This window comes from Benincasa hispida, chromosome 10, assembly GCF_027475165.1.
Source record: "Benincasa hispida cultivar pf3 chromosome 10, pf3_genome.v1.1, whole genome shotgun sequence".
Lineage (NCBI taxonomy): Eukaryota > Viridiplantae > Streptophyta > Magnoliopsida > Cucurbitales > Cucurbitaceae > Benincasa > Benincasa hispida.
Window position 1 is genome coordinate 32,043,982 of NC_143487.1, and position 17,530 is coordinate 32,061,511.

Below are 17,530 nucleotides of genomic sequence, written 5' to 3' on the forward strand. Positions count from 1 at the left end.
AATCCTATGTCGAAGTTGAGATCGTTAAGTGTCTCAAATTCTTAAGGTAAACGTTTTCTCTAATTAGAAAATTCAAACATAAACATGATAATAAATTAACGGATGTTTGTCCACTGGCAAAATGTTGACTCTACTTTACTCTTGAAATTAGGGTATGATTTAGTGAGACAGTGTCTAAATTAAAATTGGACATTTAGGTGTTAATTAATCGTTTGGTTTGGATGCACTTTCTCAGTTATTGAATATTGTCTTTGAAGAGATTTTTTGCCTCAATCTGACTGGTAGGATAGGAAAGGTCGAGATCCTATTACTTTCATAAGTCCAGAACTGGGGTCTGGTTGATAAACTCATTAAGTCAGATATTGTGAAGTATTTTGATAACATAAATTATGGCTCAACTTCTCAGTTCTTCAATCTTATTTAGATGAGGAGAACCGTGTCTTTCTTGATCTTATTTCTTTATGCAAATTGAAGAGGGTGTAGACTACATTCGGTATGTTGATGACATGATTTTTGTTATCAAAAGGGGAGGAAATTCCGAGGTAGTATATTACAGGGTTAAACAGCTCCTTAAAAAGACCCTGGGAAACCTAAAATAGGTTGAAACCTCTATAGAACTAATCGAGGAAGATCCCGCAAAATCCCAGTTGAGATTTGGTCGCACCAATCAGCTTGATCCCTTTTCAGTTGAATTTCTAATAAAAGAAAATAAAGTTTGACTATACATTCTAAATAAAACTTTCCAGACCAAGATACTTAAGTTGACCATAGGGAAACACATCTACATGGGAACGGTTCAAATAGTCATACTTTATTTAATTTCATTAATTTTTTCAATAAACACTTAGCAATAAAATTACCTTTTTTTATATTTTTTTTTATTTTACAAATAAAGACCTTTGATAGGCTATGTTTAGTATGCTGATGAGATGATTTTTGCTATCAAGAGGGGAGGAAATTTTGAGGTAGTATACTATAGGATTAAACAGCTCCTCAAAAAGACCCTAGAAAACCTAAAATAGGCCGAAACCTTTATAGAACTAATCCGAGGAAGACCCCGCAAAATCCTACTTTGAGATCTGATCGAATCAATCAGCTCGATCCCTCGTCAGTTGAATTTCTAATATATAAAATAAATTTTTTTTTTCTAAATAAAACTGTCTAGATCGATGTACTTAAGTTGACCCTAAGAGAACACTTCTACTCGGAACTGTTCAAATAGTCATCTTTTATTTAATTTCATTAATTTTTCAATAAACTTTAGCAATAAAATTACTATTTTTTTTACAAATAAAGACCTTTGATCAAATGAATTGGATAACAAAAATAAAGCCAACAAGAGCGTAGCTCAACTAGCATAGTGTTCATTCTATCAACCTTGTGATTTGAGGTTCGATTTTCTCATCCTATACTTTAATTACAATACCTTTAAAAAAATTATATTTATATATCGTCCACGTTGGTTGCATCATTTTTTTTTAGATTTTTCTCTTCTTTTCTTTCTTCATACTATTCCTTTTTTTCTCTTTTTTATTTGAGTTGTTTTATTAATAAAATGGATTAGAATTATTAATGATAATTAATGTAATTAAATGCAAAAAAGGTAGAATATGAAAAGTCATTATTCATTTATTTGTACCAAAAACTACTCTAGAATTTGTATATGTTTTACCTTGTTCTCAGACTGTGGAATCTTGTTGTATAATAATAATAATATCATCTATTCTAAAAAAAATAATTTGTATATGCTTTTATGGTTAATTATAGTTAATTTAAAAGTTTTGAAAATTTAAAAGTTTTGCAACATTACTAACTCTGGCAACTATATAAGGAGACATCTTCTCTTTGAAAAATTAGCCTTCTCTTTGTTTGTTTCTTTTTCTTCACTCAACTCAATTTCTCTTTTAAGTTTATTTTTTGAATTGATATGCTATTGAATAATAGATAAGCACCGTTCTTTTTATTAAAAAAAAGTCTTAGTTTGTTTTTATTTTTCTCTCAACTCCATTCTATTACAACTTCTTATTGTATGATCAACAGACAAATATAAAAGATTATTAAAACTTTCGTCAAAGACTTTCGTCATATCCCAAAAGTCTCTTATAATGTTACACACACTCTTGTCATTCATATATTTATGGAATGAAAATTGGCTTTTAACATCTTTTTTGGGTCTAATATGAATGTTTTCTTTGTTGTGTAATTTTTATTATTTGTTTAGTTTTTTTCTTGAAGGTGTTGCAGATCTTTGACTTTGGAACTGAATCATTTTCTTATATCTCTCAAAATAACAGGGGTCAAAGTCGGCCCGTGATACTTTTTTTTATGTGAATTATAGCTGAGTTTTTTTAGAATAAATTTGAAAGTAAGTTCTTTAGCAATTATATGTGTTTCATAAATAATGATCATTAGTTTGATTTTTAACATTAATCAATTAGATATAAAGAAGAAAACAATCTAAAGTGCATGTATCCCTCCAAAGATGTTTTTAAGTTTTTTTAATTTATACTATCTTTAAAAAAAAATGTAATATGTTTTATATAACATATTAAACTTTAAATATTACCCTTCAAAATTTCAAAGGGTTATTTTCAAATATAAGAATATGAATTAACAATTAATAGCAAAAATCACAATATATTTATGTTAAATTGCAATAAACTACTCTCTACAAATAGTAATCTATCGCCATCTATCGCAGTCTATCATAGATAAATTGTGATGTTTTTCTATTAGTTATAAATATTTTTAGCATTTTTATCCTTTAAAATAATTTTCAAATTTGAAATACATGAATTTTAACATTCTCACATTTTTTTCTTCTTTTTAAGTTTAAAATATTTTTTTAAGAAAACATTAATTTTCTTTTAATGAACGCATTCTTAATAATAATAATGTTATTTTATTATTACTACATTTTCTACTTTTGAATTTAAACATTAGTTTTCAAATACATCACGTTTTAATTTTCTCACATCTTTTTTTTTCAATAAAAATATTATTTTTATGACCTAAATTAGGATAATTACTATTTATTATCTACCTTGTTGTTTGGAGATTCTTTTTTTTTTTTTTGTCAACATTTGTCATGCTAAATTCACTATTTATATGAATCATATGAGTTTAGAAGGTTTTATTTAAAAGTGAATTCGTTGAATTTGGTTGTCTTGTAAAATTTTGCTTTCAATTACTTTAATTTTGCTACATTCTTTAAAAATTTGAAAATGCCACGTGCATAACACATGTTGAAGGGTTAATATGATAAAATATGTGAAATATATATTTCAATAGAAATGAGACTAAATTAAAATATGAAACATAAATGATGTAACAACCTTAAATTTGTACTTGTTCTAAATATATTTTAATAAATTTCGTATGTATTTAAAATAAACCTCGTGTATATACATAAAAAACAGACGCATATGAAAACAAATATTTGTAACCACGATTATGCATTAAATGCAATCCACATTTTAAGTCAAAATTTGAAATCTAAAAAGGAAAAAAAATGAAAATTTGTAACTAGGAAAGAAACAAAATATCCAAACTGAAGGGAATATAATTATAAAAAATCTTAGCCAAAGGGTTAAGAAGTCATGAGTTCACTCTATGATAGCCACCTACCTAAGATTTAATATTTTACGAATTTTCTTACCACCCAAATGTTGTAATGTCAAATGGGTTGTCTTATGAGATTAGTTGGGGTGCAAAAAAGTTGTCCTCGACACTCACGAACATAAAAAGATAATTATAAAAAATCTCGAATGAATGAAATACAAACGAAAATTCAATACAAGTTTATAAAGTAAAAAATCAACATAAATGTAGAAAAGATTTTTTATGTTTAAAATTCTGTTTAATTATTTGAGAAATTGTAATGAAATGTCCAAAACGTGAGGGGTCTTTTGAAAAATGTCCTAAAGTTTAAAATTAGTGGTGTAGCCATTAGTGTAGTTGATGGGGTCTTATTCCAAATTGTCCTCTAACTACCCTGTATCTCGTGTTGGATATATTTTTTTTTTTGGTTGAATATAAATCTTCTTTTTGTCAAATTTTTTAATTATCTATAGATTTTTTAGATTTTTTGGGATATATAATATGTATCTAGGGTCATTTGACCCATGAGATTGGAATTGGGTAAGCTTGGCATTTAAAGTCAAACTCACATTTGGCCTAAGGGATAAAGATGTCCACGGGACAAGGCGGGATCGGGGATGTCATTCCCCATCCCCATCTCCGCTCCTCATTTTATTTCCGGTCCCCGTAAAATTTTCCACGGAATCGGGACGGGGATTCCTCACGGAGAATTCGTGAGGATCAAGTTCCCCGCGGGGAATTTTTCCCCATTACTTTTTTTTTTTGTAGTAAAAACTCAATTAACTTAAATCACTAATATGAACAAATTGTAATTAAATAATTAACTTTATCACTAAATTGGTTATTAGGGTTAGTTTTATATCAATTTGAATTTAAAGATAAATTACTCAAATTTTGACCTAAAAAAGCTAATTAAAAAATTTTTAGTAGAAAAAATAAATATAAATCAAATTATTCCCATATATAATCTAAATTTAAATATTCAATTTAAAAATATTCATTATCTTTCATAATAAATAATCAAATTTGAAATTTAAATGTAATATTTATATAATAATAATAATAATATAACATTAGATAACTATACTGAATAAATATATAGAAGTTAATCGTGACGAGGATAGGAAACGAGGTGAGGACAGGGAACGTCCCTGTCCCCGTTTAGCTCACGGAGAATTTTTTTCCCCACTCCCTCCCCCGTTCCCTAGATATTCTAGGGTTACCCAAGGCCGATGATGAGTAATTTGTTGTAGGATTTCCTATTCAATGATTACAAATCTTACTAAAGGCCTCTGTTATTTGAATTACATGATTTGTTTTTTTTTCTTTGTTGGACTATATGTGGTTGATTCGTTTTGGATTTTTTTTTTTCACTTTGAGGTTGACTAGAATCCACCTTTTGCCACCTCTTCGAAGAAAAATTGTTATGGTTCCATAGTTTTAGAGGCATGGTAGGAGGTTGGATTTGGATGATTGAAGTTTGGTGGGTGAGGTTCTTTGATCTACATTGCACATGTTAATTTCTAACTCAAGGCCAATGATGAGTGATTTGTTGTATGATTTCCTATTTAATGACTACAAATCTTATTGGAGGCCTATGTTATTTTAATTACATGATTTGTTCTTTTCTTTGTTAGACATTCTTTTTGGATTGTTTTGATTCTTTGAGGCCTCTTATTACTTTTAATAACATTCTTATATACTAAATCTTTTGGGTCTCATTTGAATGTATAGGGTGGATTCTGATTTATTTTAGATTGTTTTAATTGTTATCAATGTGTTATTAAAGTGTTCTTGTGTTTAAACCCCATTAGGAAGTTATGGAAGTTTGATGTTTGGCTATGATTATTTTTTTTTTTTTTTTTTTTTACTAACATTATTGACTTGTGATTCATGTTGTATTAACAATAGAAACGATTTATTGACTTGTGATTCATGTTGTATTAACAACATAAACGATTTTTACTGTATTATTTATTATTAATTAATTTTAAGAATCTTTTGATTAATTTTTTTCAATTATGTGGTAGTTGACATGGATTAAATCGAGAATTGACATGTATTTATAATTTGGATAAATTTGATGGGATTTGACCGTAGATTATTTTCAGTTTCTTACTCCAACGAGTATATGTGGTAGTTGAGAGTGACCCAAATTTGGAAATGACAGGTTTATTTTTAGAGAGTAATTGTCTTTGATACATTGTATCTATTCTTTCACCTACTTGGGTGCTTTGGAAGTGTAATTTACTGTTTATCACTTCCATTTGAACTTTTATATATATATATATAATATATATATATCCTTACTCCTCCACCCCTCTCTTTTGTATCTATAGTTTATTCTATATTGAGGTTGAGGTGCTGGCACTTCCCGTTCTTTTAAGTGATAAACTCTCTTCCATCTATCTTCTCTCTATTATTAATAATTTTTTTTTTAATAAAAGCCATTATTAACTTATTTCTTCTTATAATATTGTTTTCCTCATAAACTGATGCATTAATTTTTCCATCTTCTTTGATATTCTGTTGAGGGGTATGTGGATTCCTTTATTAATACTTACTTTTACATTCAACTATCATGAAGTGAGCAAAGAGTCCATTGTATACAAAGTAATGACTTTCAATGATATTTTCTACCATAATCTCTCTACTCCTTCTCATAGACTTTTTTATTTTGCCTTCTTTGTAGGTCTATCTTGTCTTGCCTTATACGTTCAATTAATCATAAACTCACCACTACGTAATGTTCTTTTTCCTTCTCACATTTGTATATGGACTTTTGTATTATTAATTTTTTTGTTAGTGCATTTATATTTTGTATATTTGATTGTGTTGTCTTTGTCATATATATTAATTTAATTTTTTAGAATACTTTGTTTGGAATGAAATTTGTAATGTTAATTTGATATTCGAAGTTAATTTACATTGTTGACTTATTATAAGAAAAACAAAAGGGTTATGTACATACTTTTTATGAAAAAAAAAATTGTCTTGAAACATTTTTATGACAGTAACAGTGATATTGACTTATTATAGAAAGCAAATGAGATGGGTGTGTTCTAAAATTTTTTCTTAAAATATTTGTCTAAGAAATAACTATGATAATCGATGTGATATTGACTTCTTATACAAACAACAATATTGACTAATTATATAAAATTTGTACAAAGCTATATTTTCAAAAAGGTTACTTTTTAACTTGTTTTTAAAAGCAAAACTGAATCATAAAATACTCCAATATGGGCCATTCTACGAAGAAGATCATATTACTCCATTGATATACAATGTAGGATAATAATAGCATGTTGCCTCTTACATAACTTGATATATAGAGAAATGGGTTCAGACCCAACATCTAAGGAGGTACATTTTGGTGAAGGTGATTCAAATGAGATGAACACTGAGAATATAAACTTTGTAGAAACGACTAATGTCTAGACTGAATGGAGGGATAGTCTTGCAAATCAAATGTTTGAGGACTAGAATACTGTATGATTACTATAGGTAGTTCAATTTCCTATATAATTTTGTTGTTCGTCACATGATTTGTACTTGAACTATTTTCTGTGTTTAATTAAAGTTAGAAATACATGGGATTCCTTCTAAATTATGAGACCTAAGCTATGTATATATATCAATTTATAAATTTTATATACATTAACTTTACTAAAACTCATGTATTAATTCATATGGCATTGACAAATTCATAAGCCACTAAACATAGGTGGACAGCCATTGAGGATGAGACATTGGTTGAGTGCCTACTACAACTCGTGGAGGCAGGTGGCTGGCGGGCTAATAATGGGACATTCAGACCTGTGTACTTGGTACAAGTATAAAATTAATCAAAGAAAAGTTCCTAGAAGCAACATACAAGTAACTCCAAATCTAGAGTTGAGAGTAAAAATTTTGTAGAAGTAGTATAATGCCATCACAAAGATGATGGAGCCTGCATGTAGTGGGTTTGGCTGGAATGAGGAACAAAAATGCATTGAGGTAGAGAAATCGATGTTCGATATGTGGGTTAAGGTAAGACAATGAATGCAATTCACAATTTCTATAAAGATAAAATATAATATACTTACATTTGTTAACACTATGCAAGGACACTCCAATGCTCGAGGTCTACTGAACAAACTATTCCTTTACTTCGATAACTTGGAATGTGTTTAGTAGAGATAGAGCTACTGGTGGTAGATGTAAGACACTTACTGACATGGGTTCACAAACTACAAAAGATATTGAGGAAGATGATATGAACATTAATCTTGAAGATTTTGATATACCAAATCCACATGGACTCGAGCCTACATCAGGGGAGGATATGCTATCCACTCTCAAAAGCATGGTACATGGTGTAGCATTGTCCAAACAGAGTAAGAAAAGGCGATCATATTCAGGAGATGTCATTGACACATTTTACAAAGGTATGCGAGAAACTTCAATAGAAATATGGAAGATTGTTGCATGGCCAAAAGAATGGATAGTAGTTGAATCATCCCTACATAAATAGTTATATGCTGAATTACAGATTATTCCTAGAATGGACATAGATGACTGTTTGATTGTAGTTGAGTCTCTATTATCTAATCTCATGCTCTTGTACTCATTCCTTGATTATCCGATAGAATGGAAGTATAAACAATGCATGTGAATCTTGGGAAGGCAACTATAACCATGGCTCCATGGAACTCTGCTTGATTTTCACTTTTGTTTGACCTTTTTAGTTATGCTTACTTTCGACATTTGTTAGACCCTTTTAATGTTGCCTAACCTTAAATTTTGTAAGATTCTTTTGATTACATGACTTGTTATATTTTGTGGATGGTAATATTCCTAATTAGACTATTCATGTTAACTCTAAACTTTTGAGACTCTTCATGTTAATGCAACTGTAATAAAAAATGTTGTTATTGAATGTTCAAATTTCTAATTTTTTACATTATTGTCTGAAAATCAATAGAGCAAAGAAATTGAATTAGAGGTATAAAATATGTAAAGTTTGTACAATTAAAAAATTGATACATGATACAATTTAGGTAGTCCAATTCATCAAAAAAAAAAAAAAAGATTAGCTAAACCCAGAAATTTAAAACCAATACCCTAAACACAGGCTTCAAAAATCCATACTTCTAAATCTTGCACCCCAACACATAGGCATTAGTGATTCTCAAATCTCAGGCATCAGAACTCCTTCAAATAAGCCTCTAGGCATTTAACTCCGAACTTGCGTGCCAAACAACCTCATGGTGTAAAGCAGTGCAATTGGCACAGGTTGTTGGAAGTATAAAAATTTGTAAATAATGGTTTTGCATTCTCGATTTTGCCAAATGGTTAGGTAACCAACAAGGTTATGGGTTTCGAAGGATCTACACATTGAAGTGGCGTATGGATTGAAGGAATTTAGATGGAAATAAGGTTGAGAATGAGTAATGGATAAACATCCCCTTGTTTGATACAAATTTTGTAGCTTTGGCATGGGAATAAGCTATTCCCCCGTATCAATTATACCCATGAATATTCCCATCCAAAAAGGTAGGTTTTTTACATTCCTATTCTCTCCCCTCTTATAATACATTTATTTATTCTTTTATTTTATATATTATTAAAATTAATTAATTAAAATTATTTTTTTTTATGAAAATTAAATTTATATTTTATAAAATTATATTAAATTTTAAATTATAATGTATGAATTTAACTACTTCTATTTAATAAATAAATATATATATATATATATATATATATATATATATATTAAAACAATTTAGTATATACTTGATTTTTATTTTAGTTTAATAAATTAGTTTATATATACACATATATACTCATACTTATTTTTCAATCAACCGATGCAATAAAATTATCAATTAATTAATTAATTATATTTATAGTTAGTTAAGTATCATTATGATTAATATAGGAAAATTATTTCAAATGGTAAAACTATTGAAAATATTATAAGATATAGCAAAATTTTATAACTATCAATGATAAACGTTGATAGACACTGATAGATTTCTATAAGTATCTATCGGTGACATTGATAGACACTGATAAAAGTTCATTAGTGTCTATCAACGTCTATCATTTATTGTTTTAAAATTTTTCTATATTTTGTAAATATTTTAGTTCATTTTTCTATATTTAAAAACAGTCCATTAATATAATATGAATTTATTTCTTAATAATTATAATTAGTTTATCATTGATTAATTAGAATTCATTAGTTGTTTTATTAATCAATACATCATAACTATATAAATTCATCAAATTGATCCCATCAAATTATGTAATCAAATAACTTTAATTATAAATTTCTCATTTTACAAATACTTGTAATTAATAATTTAATTAATGTTATTATTTGATTGTTAAATAATTAATTTTCTCAAAACTTTAGATTGAATTTATTGTTTATCAATTAATCTATTAAAATTTTACAGACTCTTCATGATTAATTTTACAAATTAAATACAAAAATAATTTATTTCCATAAAATCCTGATGACATTTCCCTATCACAACCAAATATAGACATTTTTTATTCATATCAATCTTATTTCCAAACTTATTATTCTCAGACATTCTTAATTCTTGAACATTTATAGAATCTTAAATCAAACGGCTTGAGAAATTTGAAAGGGTTTCACAAAGGGATTGAAGAGTTTGAAAGGGATTTGAAAGCGTTTCAATGGTTGTCTGATATTAACTTCTTTCTTTTTGAAGTTGAATGATATGAAAGGATTTGGACGGTGAGAAAGGTTTGTTGGGAGAGTGAACGACTATGAAGCACAGACACGGATATGAATATGAGATACAGATATGATAGGATACGATGATATGTCAATTTCTAAAAAATTAGGATATTGATACGTTGAAGATGCGTTTTCTTTTTCTTAAGAAAAGTCAAAGATATAGATAACTTTAGCATAGAAGTTAATAACTGTAGTACAAAATATAATACAAATACTGAAAAAGACAATATAAAAAGCAACATCTAAAATGTTGAAGTGGAATAGTCGATAAAATGCAATAAAAAGTGACTCGTATTGATCAGAAAAGAAGAAGAAGATTAAAGAGAGAAATATAAAGATAAACAAAAAACTTCTTCGTTGAATTGTTGAAGATATTCAAGTGGGTTATATTTTGGTGGACTTTGTAGGGACTTAAATGTGAAGATGAAGATTAGATAATTTTAGGGTTTGGTCTTTTATTTTTTTATTTTTTTCTTTTAGTTTTAGACTCGAGTAGTGAGCTTTTTAAATAGGTTGTCTAGTTTTAAATTGGAAAAATTAGATGAGTTGCTTATTTTTTTTTTTTTTTTTAAAAAGTAAGCATAAAAATAGATACATCAAATCGTGTGTCAAATACGTATCTGAAAAGTATCTGAAAGTATCGATATCTGATACGTGTCTAATGATTTGCCTCACATAAAGTATATGTGCTTCATAGGTGAACAGTTAGCGTGGGGAAGAGAATGTGACGGTTTGGGATGTGTGTCGCCAATTTCTTAGGGTAGTAGGTTTTAGTACGTTGGTATTCAATTGTTATTGTTAGGGATTACATCATAATTATTATTTATTTTTCCATTGTCCCCATAATTTTTAGTGTTGGCGTTTACAATACAATATCAATATAGTACAAATGTTGTATTTGCTGAATGAACTTGCTTACATTTTAATCGCAGACATTGTATTTGTGATAACAAGGTATTTTTACGGATATAACAAGGTATTTTTACGGATATTACTTTTTGCTTTCATACTATATTTATTTAATTTATTTTTTTTTTTTTTATAATTTACTGACTTCACGTTGAAGGTTCGAAATCATTATCGATAGAATTATCGAGATCCCAATTTTATGGAAATATCGATATCAACAAAAATTTTGGGAAAATTCATGAAAATTGTTATAATTAGTTAATATAACTTTGATTGTGGCTGAATTAGACTATAGATGTCCATTTTTAATCATCATTTCTATAAAGTAAGACAATATTTAAATGCATATTGTAAAATATATGTATAAATGTTGATGCGATAGTAGAAATGGAAAAATAATTACAAAATTATATCAAATATTGGTATTCAATTATACAATTAAAGGACATGAAGTATTTGTATACAAAATAATTGTCATAACATAACATAATAAAGATATAGAAATCATAATATTAAACATAAGAGGGATACAAAAAGCATAACACAATATAATAGAAATAAGAAAACGAAAACCGTAGAAGTAGATAGAGTTTGAGAGAAAATGAGAGAGATATTAGAAATTCACATTAATTCAAGTTTATGGTGAAATGATGTGAAATTCAATTAAAAAAGTTTGAATGAACTTAAAAATAAATATGTGGTCTTTTTAAAGATACAATTTTTTTATGGTAAAATAGAAAAAAAAATCCATTGAACCAGCATAATTAATTGCTAAAATAAATAACTCGAAATGTTGATAGAAATATTAAAATAAATATTGAGAAATTGGGAAAAAATCGAAATTCGTCCATTATCGAAATTTTGAGCCTATCTAAATCTTAAAATTTCAAGATTTCAACCTAATTTTTTCTCTATGCACATAGCTAATGGATTCAAATGATTTTCAATTAAATCTTCCTTCATTTTCGATCTTTTTGAACTATTAGATTAGTTTATGTTTCATTTATTTACGACAAATTTAAGATTTTGGATTAAATTTTACCTTTAAATATTGTGTATTTCTATTAATTAATATGAAGGGTATATCGGTCAAAATTTTCAAATAATTACCGTGTATTTTTATTTATTTTGTTATGACATATTAATAATTGAAAATTTGTTTGGAGATTTTTTAAAATTACATTAAAATGTAGACATTTATCTACCTTGGTTGGCTAAGGTGCCACAATTTCAAACGGCCCATAATGGACAGATGGCCGATTTAGATTCCAGAACGGCCCATTGATCGACAGTTGGCCCAAAATGGAAATCTATTGGGCTGGCTCGGTTTGGCGACGGGAGTTTAGAAAATTGCGGGAGGGAGCATTTTTCTGGAACGTTGTCGATTGGGGAGTCGCAGGGCGGAATGACGAGAACGTACGGGGCAAATTCAAGGGGAGAAAAGGAAATTCAATTCGAGATTCTTGTTTTATTACTGATCTCCAACTAAATTGTTGATGATTTTGTTTCCTTGAATGTCTTAGAGAACTTCATTGATCACCCGGATAGCAAGTGAAACGAGCCAGGGAAGATGTATCAATGGAGGAAATTCGAGTTCTTCGAAGAGAAACTCGCCGGAAGATGCACAATTCCGGAAGAGGTAAGGGAAAAGAAGATCGAGTGTTGCTCCAGCGGCAGAGGGAAGGTGGTGATCGGTTGCGATGACGGTAGCGTTAATCTACTTGATCGTGGGCTTAAGTTCAGCTATGGATTTCAAGCTCATTCCTCGACCGTATCCTTTCTGCAACAGCTCAAGGTATGTTATCGCTTTTGGGGAAATTTGGATTTTGTGTCGCTTCAGCATGTCTTTCGTTGGAACTGATGCCAATTTGACAGATTAACCATACTAACTACTTGACCTTCCATCTGTTATTTAAACTTTACCATTTTCTATTTTATCAGCACCTCGAGTCTGTTGTTTTGTGAAATTTACTTTTAAATTTGATTTTATAAGTACCCATAAGGAATAGAACTGAAGATGATATATCATTGACATAGATTATGTCTATATCTTTTGGTTGATAATCAGCAACGGAACTTTCTAGTCACTGTTGGAGAAGATGTGCAAGTAGCTCCGCAACACACTGCTATGTGCCTAAAGGTTTTTGACCTTGATAAAATTGAGCCGGAGGGCTCAAGTGCAACTAGTCCCGAGTGCATTGGAATTTTGAGGATATTTACTAATCAATTTCCTGAGGCGAAGGTAGTTTTGTCTTTTCATTTCATTCAGACAGTTACTTGACACCTTAAACCGTGATTGCTCATACTTTGTTTCATTGGAAGCATGTTTCCTGATTATGGTGGAAGTATAAGATCTATGAGCTTACTACTGCAGATTACGTCATTTCTAGTCCTAGAGGAGGCACCCCCAATACTACTTATTGCTGTTGGCCTAGATAATGGTTGCATATACTGCATCAAAGGAGACATTGCACGTGAACGTATCAATCGTTTCAAGCTTCAGGTAGATATCTCAGACAAGAACCAATCATCTATCACGGGACTAGGGTTCAGAGTTGATGGTCAAGCGCTTCAGTTATTTGCAGTAACTCCTGATTCAGTGAGTTTATTCAGCCTGCAGAGTCAACCACCAAAGGGGCAAACCCTGGATCATATTGGATGTGGTGTGAACGGTGTTACAATGAGTGATCGATCGGTATGCAGTAGCAGTTTTAATATCTTGTATGTCATTTTTCATGCCATCATGTTGAATAATGTTCTATCATAATGATAATAATTATCATGTTTTTGTAATTAGGAGTTGATAATTGGTCGTCCTGAGGCAGTTTATTTTTATGAAGTTGATGGGCGTGGTCCCTGCTGGGCTTTTGAAGGAGAAAAAAAACTTGTAGGATGGTTTCGTGGATACCTTCTCTGTGTGATTGCAGATCAGAGAAATGGCAAGAACACTTTCAACATTTATGACCTGAAGAATCGATTGATTGCCCATAGTCTAGTTGTTAAAGATGTTTCTCACATGCTTTGTGAATGGGGTAGTATTATACTTATAATGGACGACCAATCGGCTCTATGTATTGGGGAAAAGGACATGGAAAGCAAATTAGATATGCTATTTAAAAAGAATTTGTACACCATTGCTATAAATCTTGTTCAAAGTCAACAAGCTGATGCTGCTGCAACTGCAGAAGTGCTTAGAAAGTATGGGGACCATCTATATAGCAAGCAAGATTATGATGAGGCTATGGCCCAGTATATCCATACTATTGGACATCTTGAGCCTTCTTATGTTATACAGAAATTTCTTGATGCTCAGCGAATCTATAACCTCACTAATTACTTGGAAAATTTGCATGAGAAGGGGCTTGCTTCTAAAGATCATACCACACTTCTACTAAACTGCTATACCAAATTGAAAGATGTTGAAAAGCTGAATGTATTTATTAAGAATGAGGATGGTGCTGGAGAGCATAAATTTGACGTTGAGACTGCAATAAGGGTTTGTCGTGCTGCCAATTACCACGAACATGCCATGTATGTTGCTAGAAGGGAACGAAAGCACGAATGGTACCTTAAGATCTTACTTGAAGACCTTGGAAGATATGATGAAGCCTTGCAATATATTGCAAGCCTTGAGCCTAGTCAAGCTGGGGTGACAATTAAGGAGTATGGGAAGATTCTGATAGCACACAAGCCACGTGAGACAATTGATATTCTTATGAACCTATGCACCGAGGATGGTGAGTCATTGAAGGAAAGGGCTTCAAATGGCACATATTTATCTATGTTACCATCTCCTGTTGACTTTCTTAATATTTTCATTCATCACCCACAGTCACTTATGGAATTCCTTGAAAAGTATACTAACAAGGTTAAGGACTCGCCTGCTCAAGTTGAAATTAACAATACACTGTTGGAATTATACCTGTCAAATGATTTGAACTTTCCGTCAATGTCCCAAATTAGCAATGGACGAAATATTAGTCTTGTAGAAAGATCAGGAGCAACAATGATGTCAGCTGAGTCCAATACTAAAGTGAGCTCTGAGAGTACAGACCATATGAAGGATAAAGACCGGCTTGAAAGGCAAGAGAAGGGATTACGTCTGCTAAAGAGTGCATGGCCATCAGAACTGGAAAATCCCCTCTATGATGTTGATCTTGTTATTATTTTGTGTGAAATGAATGCATTTAGGGAAGGACTTATGTATTTATATGAAAAGATGAAACTTTATAAAGAGGTTATAGCTTGCTATATGCAAACTCATGACCATGAGGGTTTGATTGCTTGCTGTAAAAGATTGGGCGATTCAGGAAAGGGAGGTGACCCTTCCCTATGGGCAGATCTTTTGAAGTATTTTGGCGAACTTGGAGAAGATTGTTCCAAAGAAGTGAAGGAAGTTTTGACCTATATTGAAAGGGATGATATCTTGCCTCCCATTATAGTTATTCAGACGCTGTCAAGAAATCCATGCCTCACACTTTCTGTCATCAAGGACTATATTGCAAGAAAGCTCGAACAGGAATCCAAGATGATTGAAGAGGATAGACGGGCAATTGAAAAGTATCAGGTTAGTAAACCCGTTTACTGCCATTTCTTGGGGGAAAAAAATATCCATGCAATTCATCTTAAGCATTTCTTGAATTTTCGGTGAAGTTTAGCAATTGAGTACTCCATATGGTTGAATGAATGAAAAAGATGTGGGAAATGACTTTATTGTACTAAAATAAAATCAGAAACAAGGCGATTGGAAATTAACAATTTTCATCTTTCTGATGACTGGAAATGATTCAAATTTATTTGATGTAACCGGATGATATTAATTGTTGAAGCACTTCAAAAGAAAAAGTGTAAATAAAAGAAAATGATGCATGAGAAAGTTATAGCTTCCACAATGGATGATTGCTGATCGCACTCGATCAGGGAACAAACTTTGGAAGACTTGTGTGAGTACATTTGAAGAGTACCTGAAGCTTTCGCATTTCTTCTTCATAACACGCTAGAGTATGAACTTAGGGACATATTTGTAGATATGGTTTCTTTTTTCCATCTATTTCCTTCTACCAATTAAAGCGTTTAATCAATCACAATCATTTCTGAACTGTTCTGCTTTTTTGTTAAAAGAAAGTTTATCAACCATAATTGCTCTTTATAGGAAGACACATTGGCAATGAGAAAAGAAATTGAAGATCTCAGGACAAATGCAAGAATTTTTCAGCTCAGCAAGTGCACTGCGTGCACGTTCACTCTTGATCTCCCAGCTGTACACTTCATGTGTATGCATTCATTCCATCAGCGGTGTTTGGGGGATAATGAAAAAGAATGCCCAGAGTGTGCTCCAGAATACAGAAAAGTTATAGAGATGAAGAGAAGCTTGGAGCAGAATAAGGATCAGGACCAGTTCTTCCAGCAAGTGAAGAGTTCAAAAGACGGTTTTTCTGTGATTGCCCAGTACTTCGGTAAGGGAATCATTAGCAAAACTAGTAATGGAACTATGAATGTTACAAACCCAGAGAATCCTTCTTCGACAAATGGTTTTTAATGATGGTTAGAGAAGGTGCTCGTTTGTAGGACTCCAGTTCATTTCCCTCCTGTTCTTGAGTTCCTATCCATATGAAGAGGGAGTCTTGTAAACAACCCTATTGGACTAGCTCTCAATAGCGAGATGATAAATGGTTTGTTGGGAGGAACTTCATTACGTTGGTTTCTGGTTTGTTGACATTGGCTGCATGTTCCAGTCTCACCCAAGTTGGAACGTTGTACTAGAAAGGCTTTTTATGTGTCTTCTTTATGCAAAATGAGTTAAGCAATTAGATTGTATTCGTTTGTCAAGATCATTTTTTGTGTCCATCCCATTCCCTCTAGGCTGAAACTGACGCTCTAAAGCTGAAAGTAGTCTCTGCTTCCCTGTTCTTGTAATTCACTTTTTGCTCTGACATCTTGCTGTGAACTTTATAGCCAGACTCAGCTCGGCAGATGCAAAGAACACTCTTCGATGGTCGCCTCTTATTACTGGCGCTGTTCAGCTGGAGAGTTTGATATGTGTGTTAAGAATAGATGCTGGAGTTGAAGAAGACATGGCATGGTTGGAAGAGGACGATATACCTCCTTCGGTCTGTCTTAGAATTTTTTTACTACCGAATTCATATAGTTTGATTATTTAACATGATGTAGATTGAATTGTATGATTGTCCAAACCCATTTGAGGTTATAGCCTGAAATTCCTTTGTGGAATGCATTATGCAGTTGTGTTATAGTTGTCAA

General features: G+C 30.9%; 1 protein-coding gene and 1 pseudogene across 1 annotated transcript; both read left to right on the forward strand.

Annotated features, from left to right (window-relative positions):
* The first annotated feature begins 7,542 nt into the window (after nt 1-7,542).
* Nucleotides 7,543-8,127, forward strand: LOC150033269 (uncharacterized; annotated as a pseudogene).
* Nucleotides 8,128-12,605: 4,478 nt separating this feature from the next.
* On the forward strand, nt 12,606-17,530 carry VPS11 (vacuolar protein sorting 11). Its single transcript, XM_039045157.2, has 5 exons — nt 12,606-13,064; nt 13,338-13,511; nt 13,644-13,964; nt 14,067-15,836; nt 16,422-17,530. Exons 1-5 carry the CDS (start codon nt 12,840-12,842, stop codon nt 16,806-16,808), a joined length of 2,877 nt encoding a protein of 958 aa, XP_038901085.1. The 5' UTR covers nt 12,606-12,839; the 3' UTR covers nt 16,809-17,530.

Bases quoted from the DNA above. Each gene is read 5' to 3' on its own strand.
- VPS11 (XM_039045157.2), top strand. From the start codon at position 12,840: ATGTATCAATGGAGGAAATTCGAGTTCTTCGAAGAGAAACTCGCCGGA. The intron at 13,512-13,643 runs GTAGTTTTGTCT...TTACTACTGCAG, and splicing joins ATCAATTTCCTGAGGCGAAG to ATTACGTCATTTCTAGTCCT. The intron at 13,965-14,066 runs GTATGCAGTAGC...TTTTGTAATTAG, and splicing joins TTACAATGAGTGATCGATCG to GAGTTGATAATTGGTCGTCC.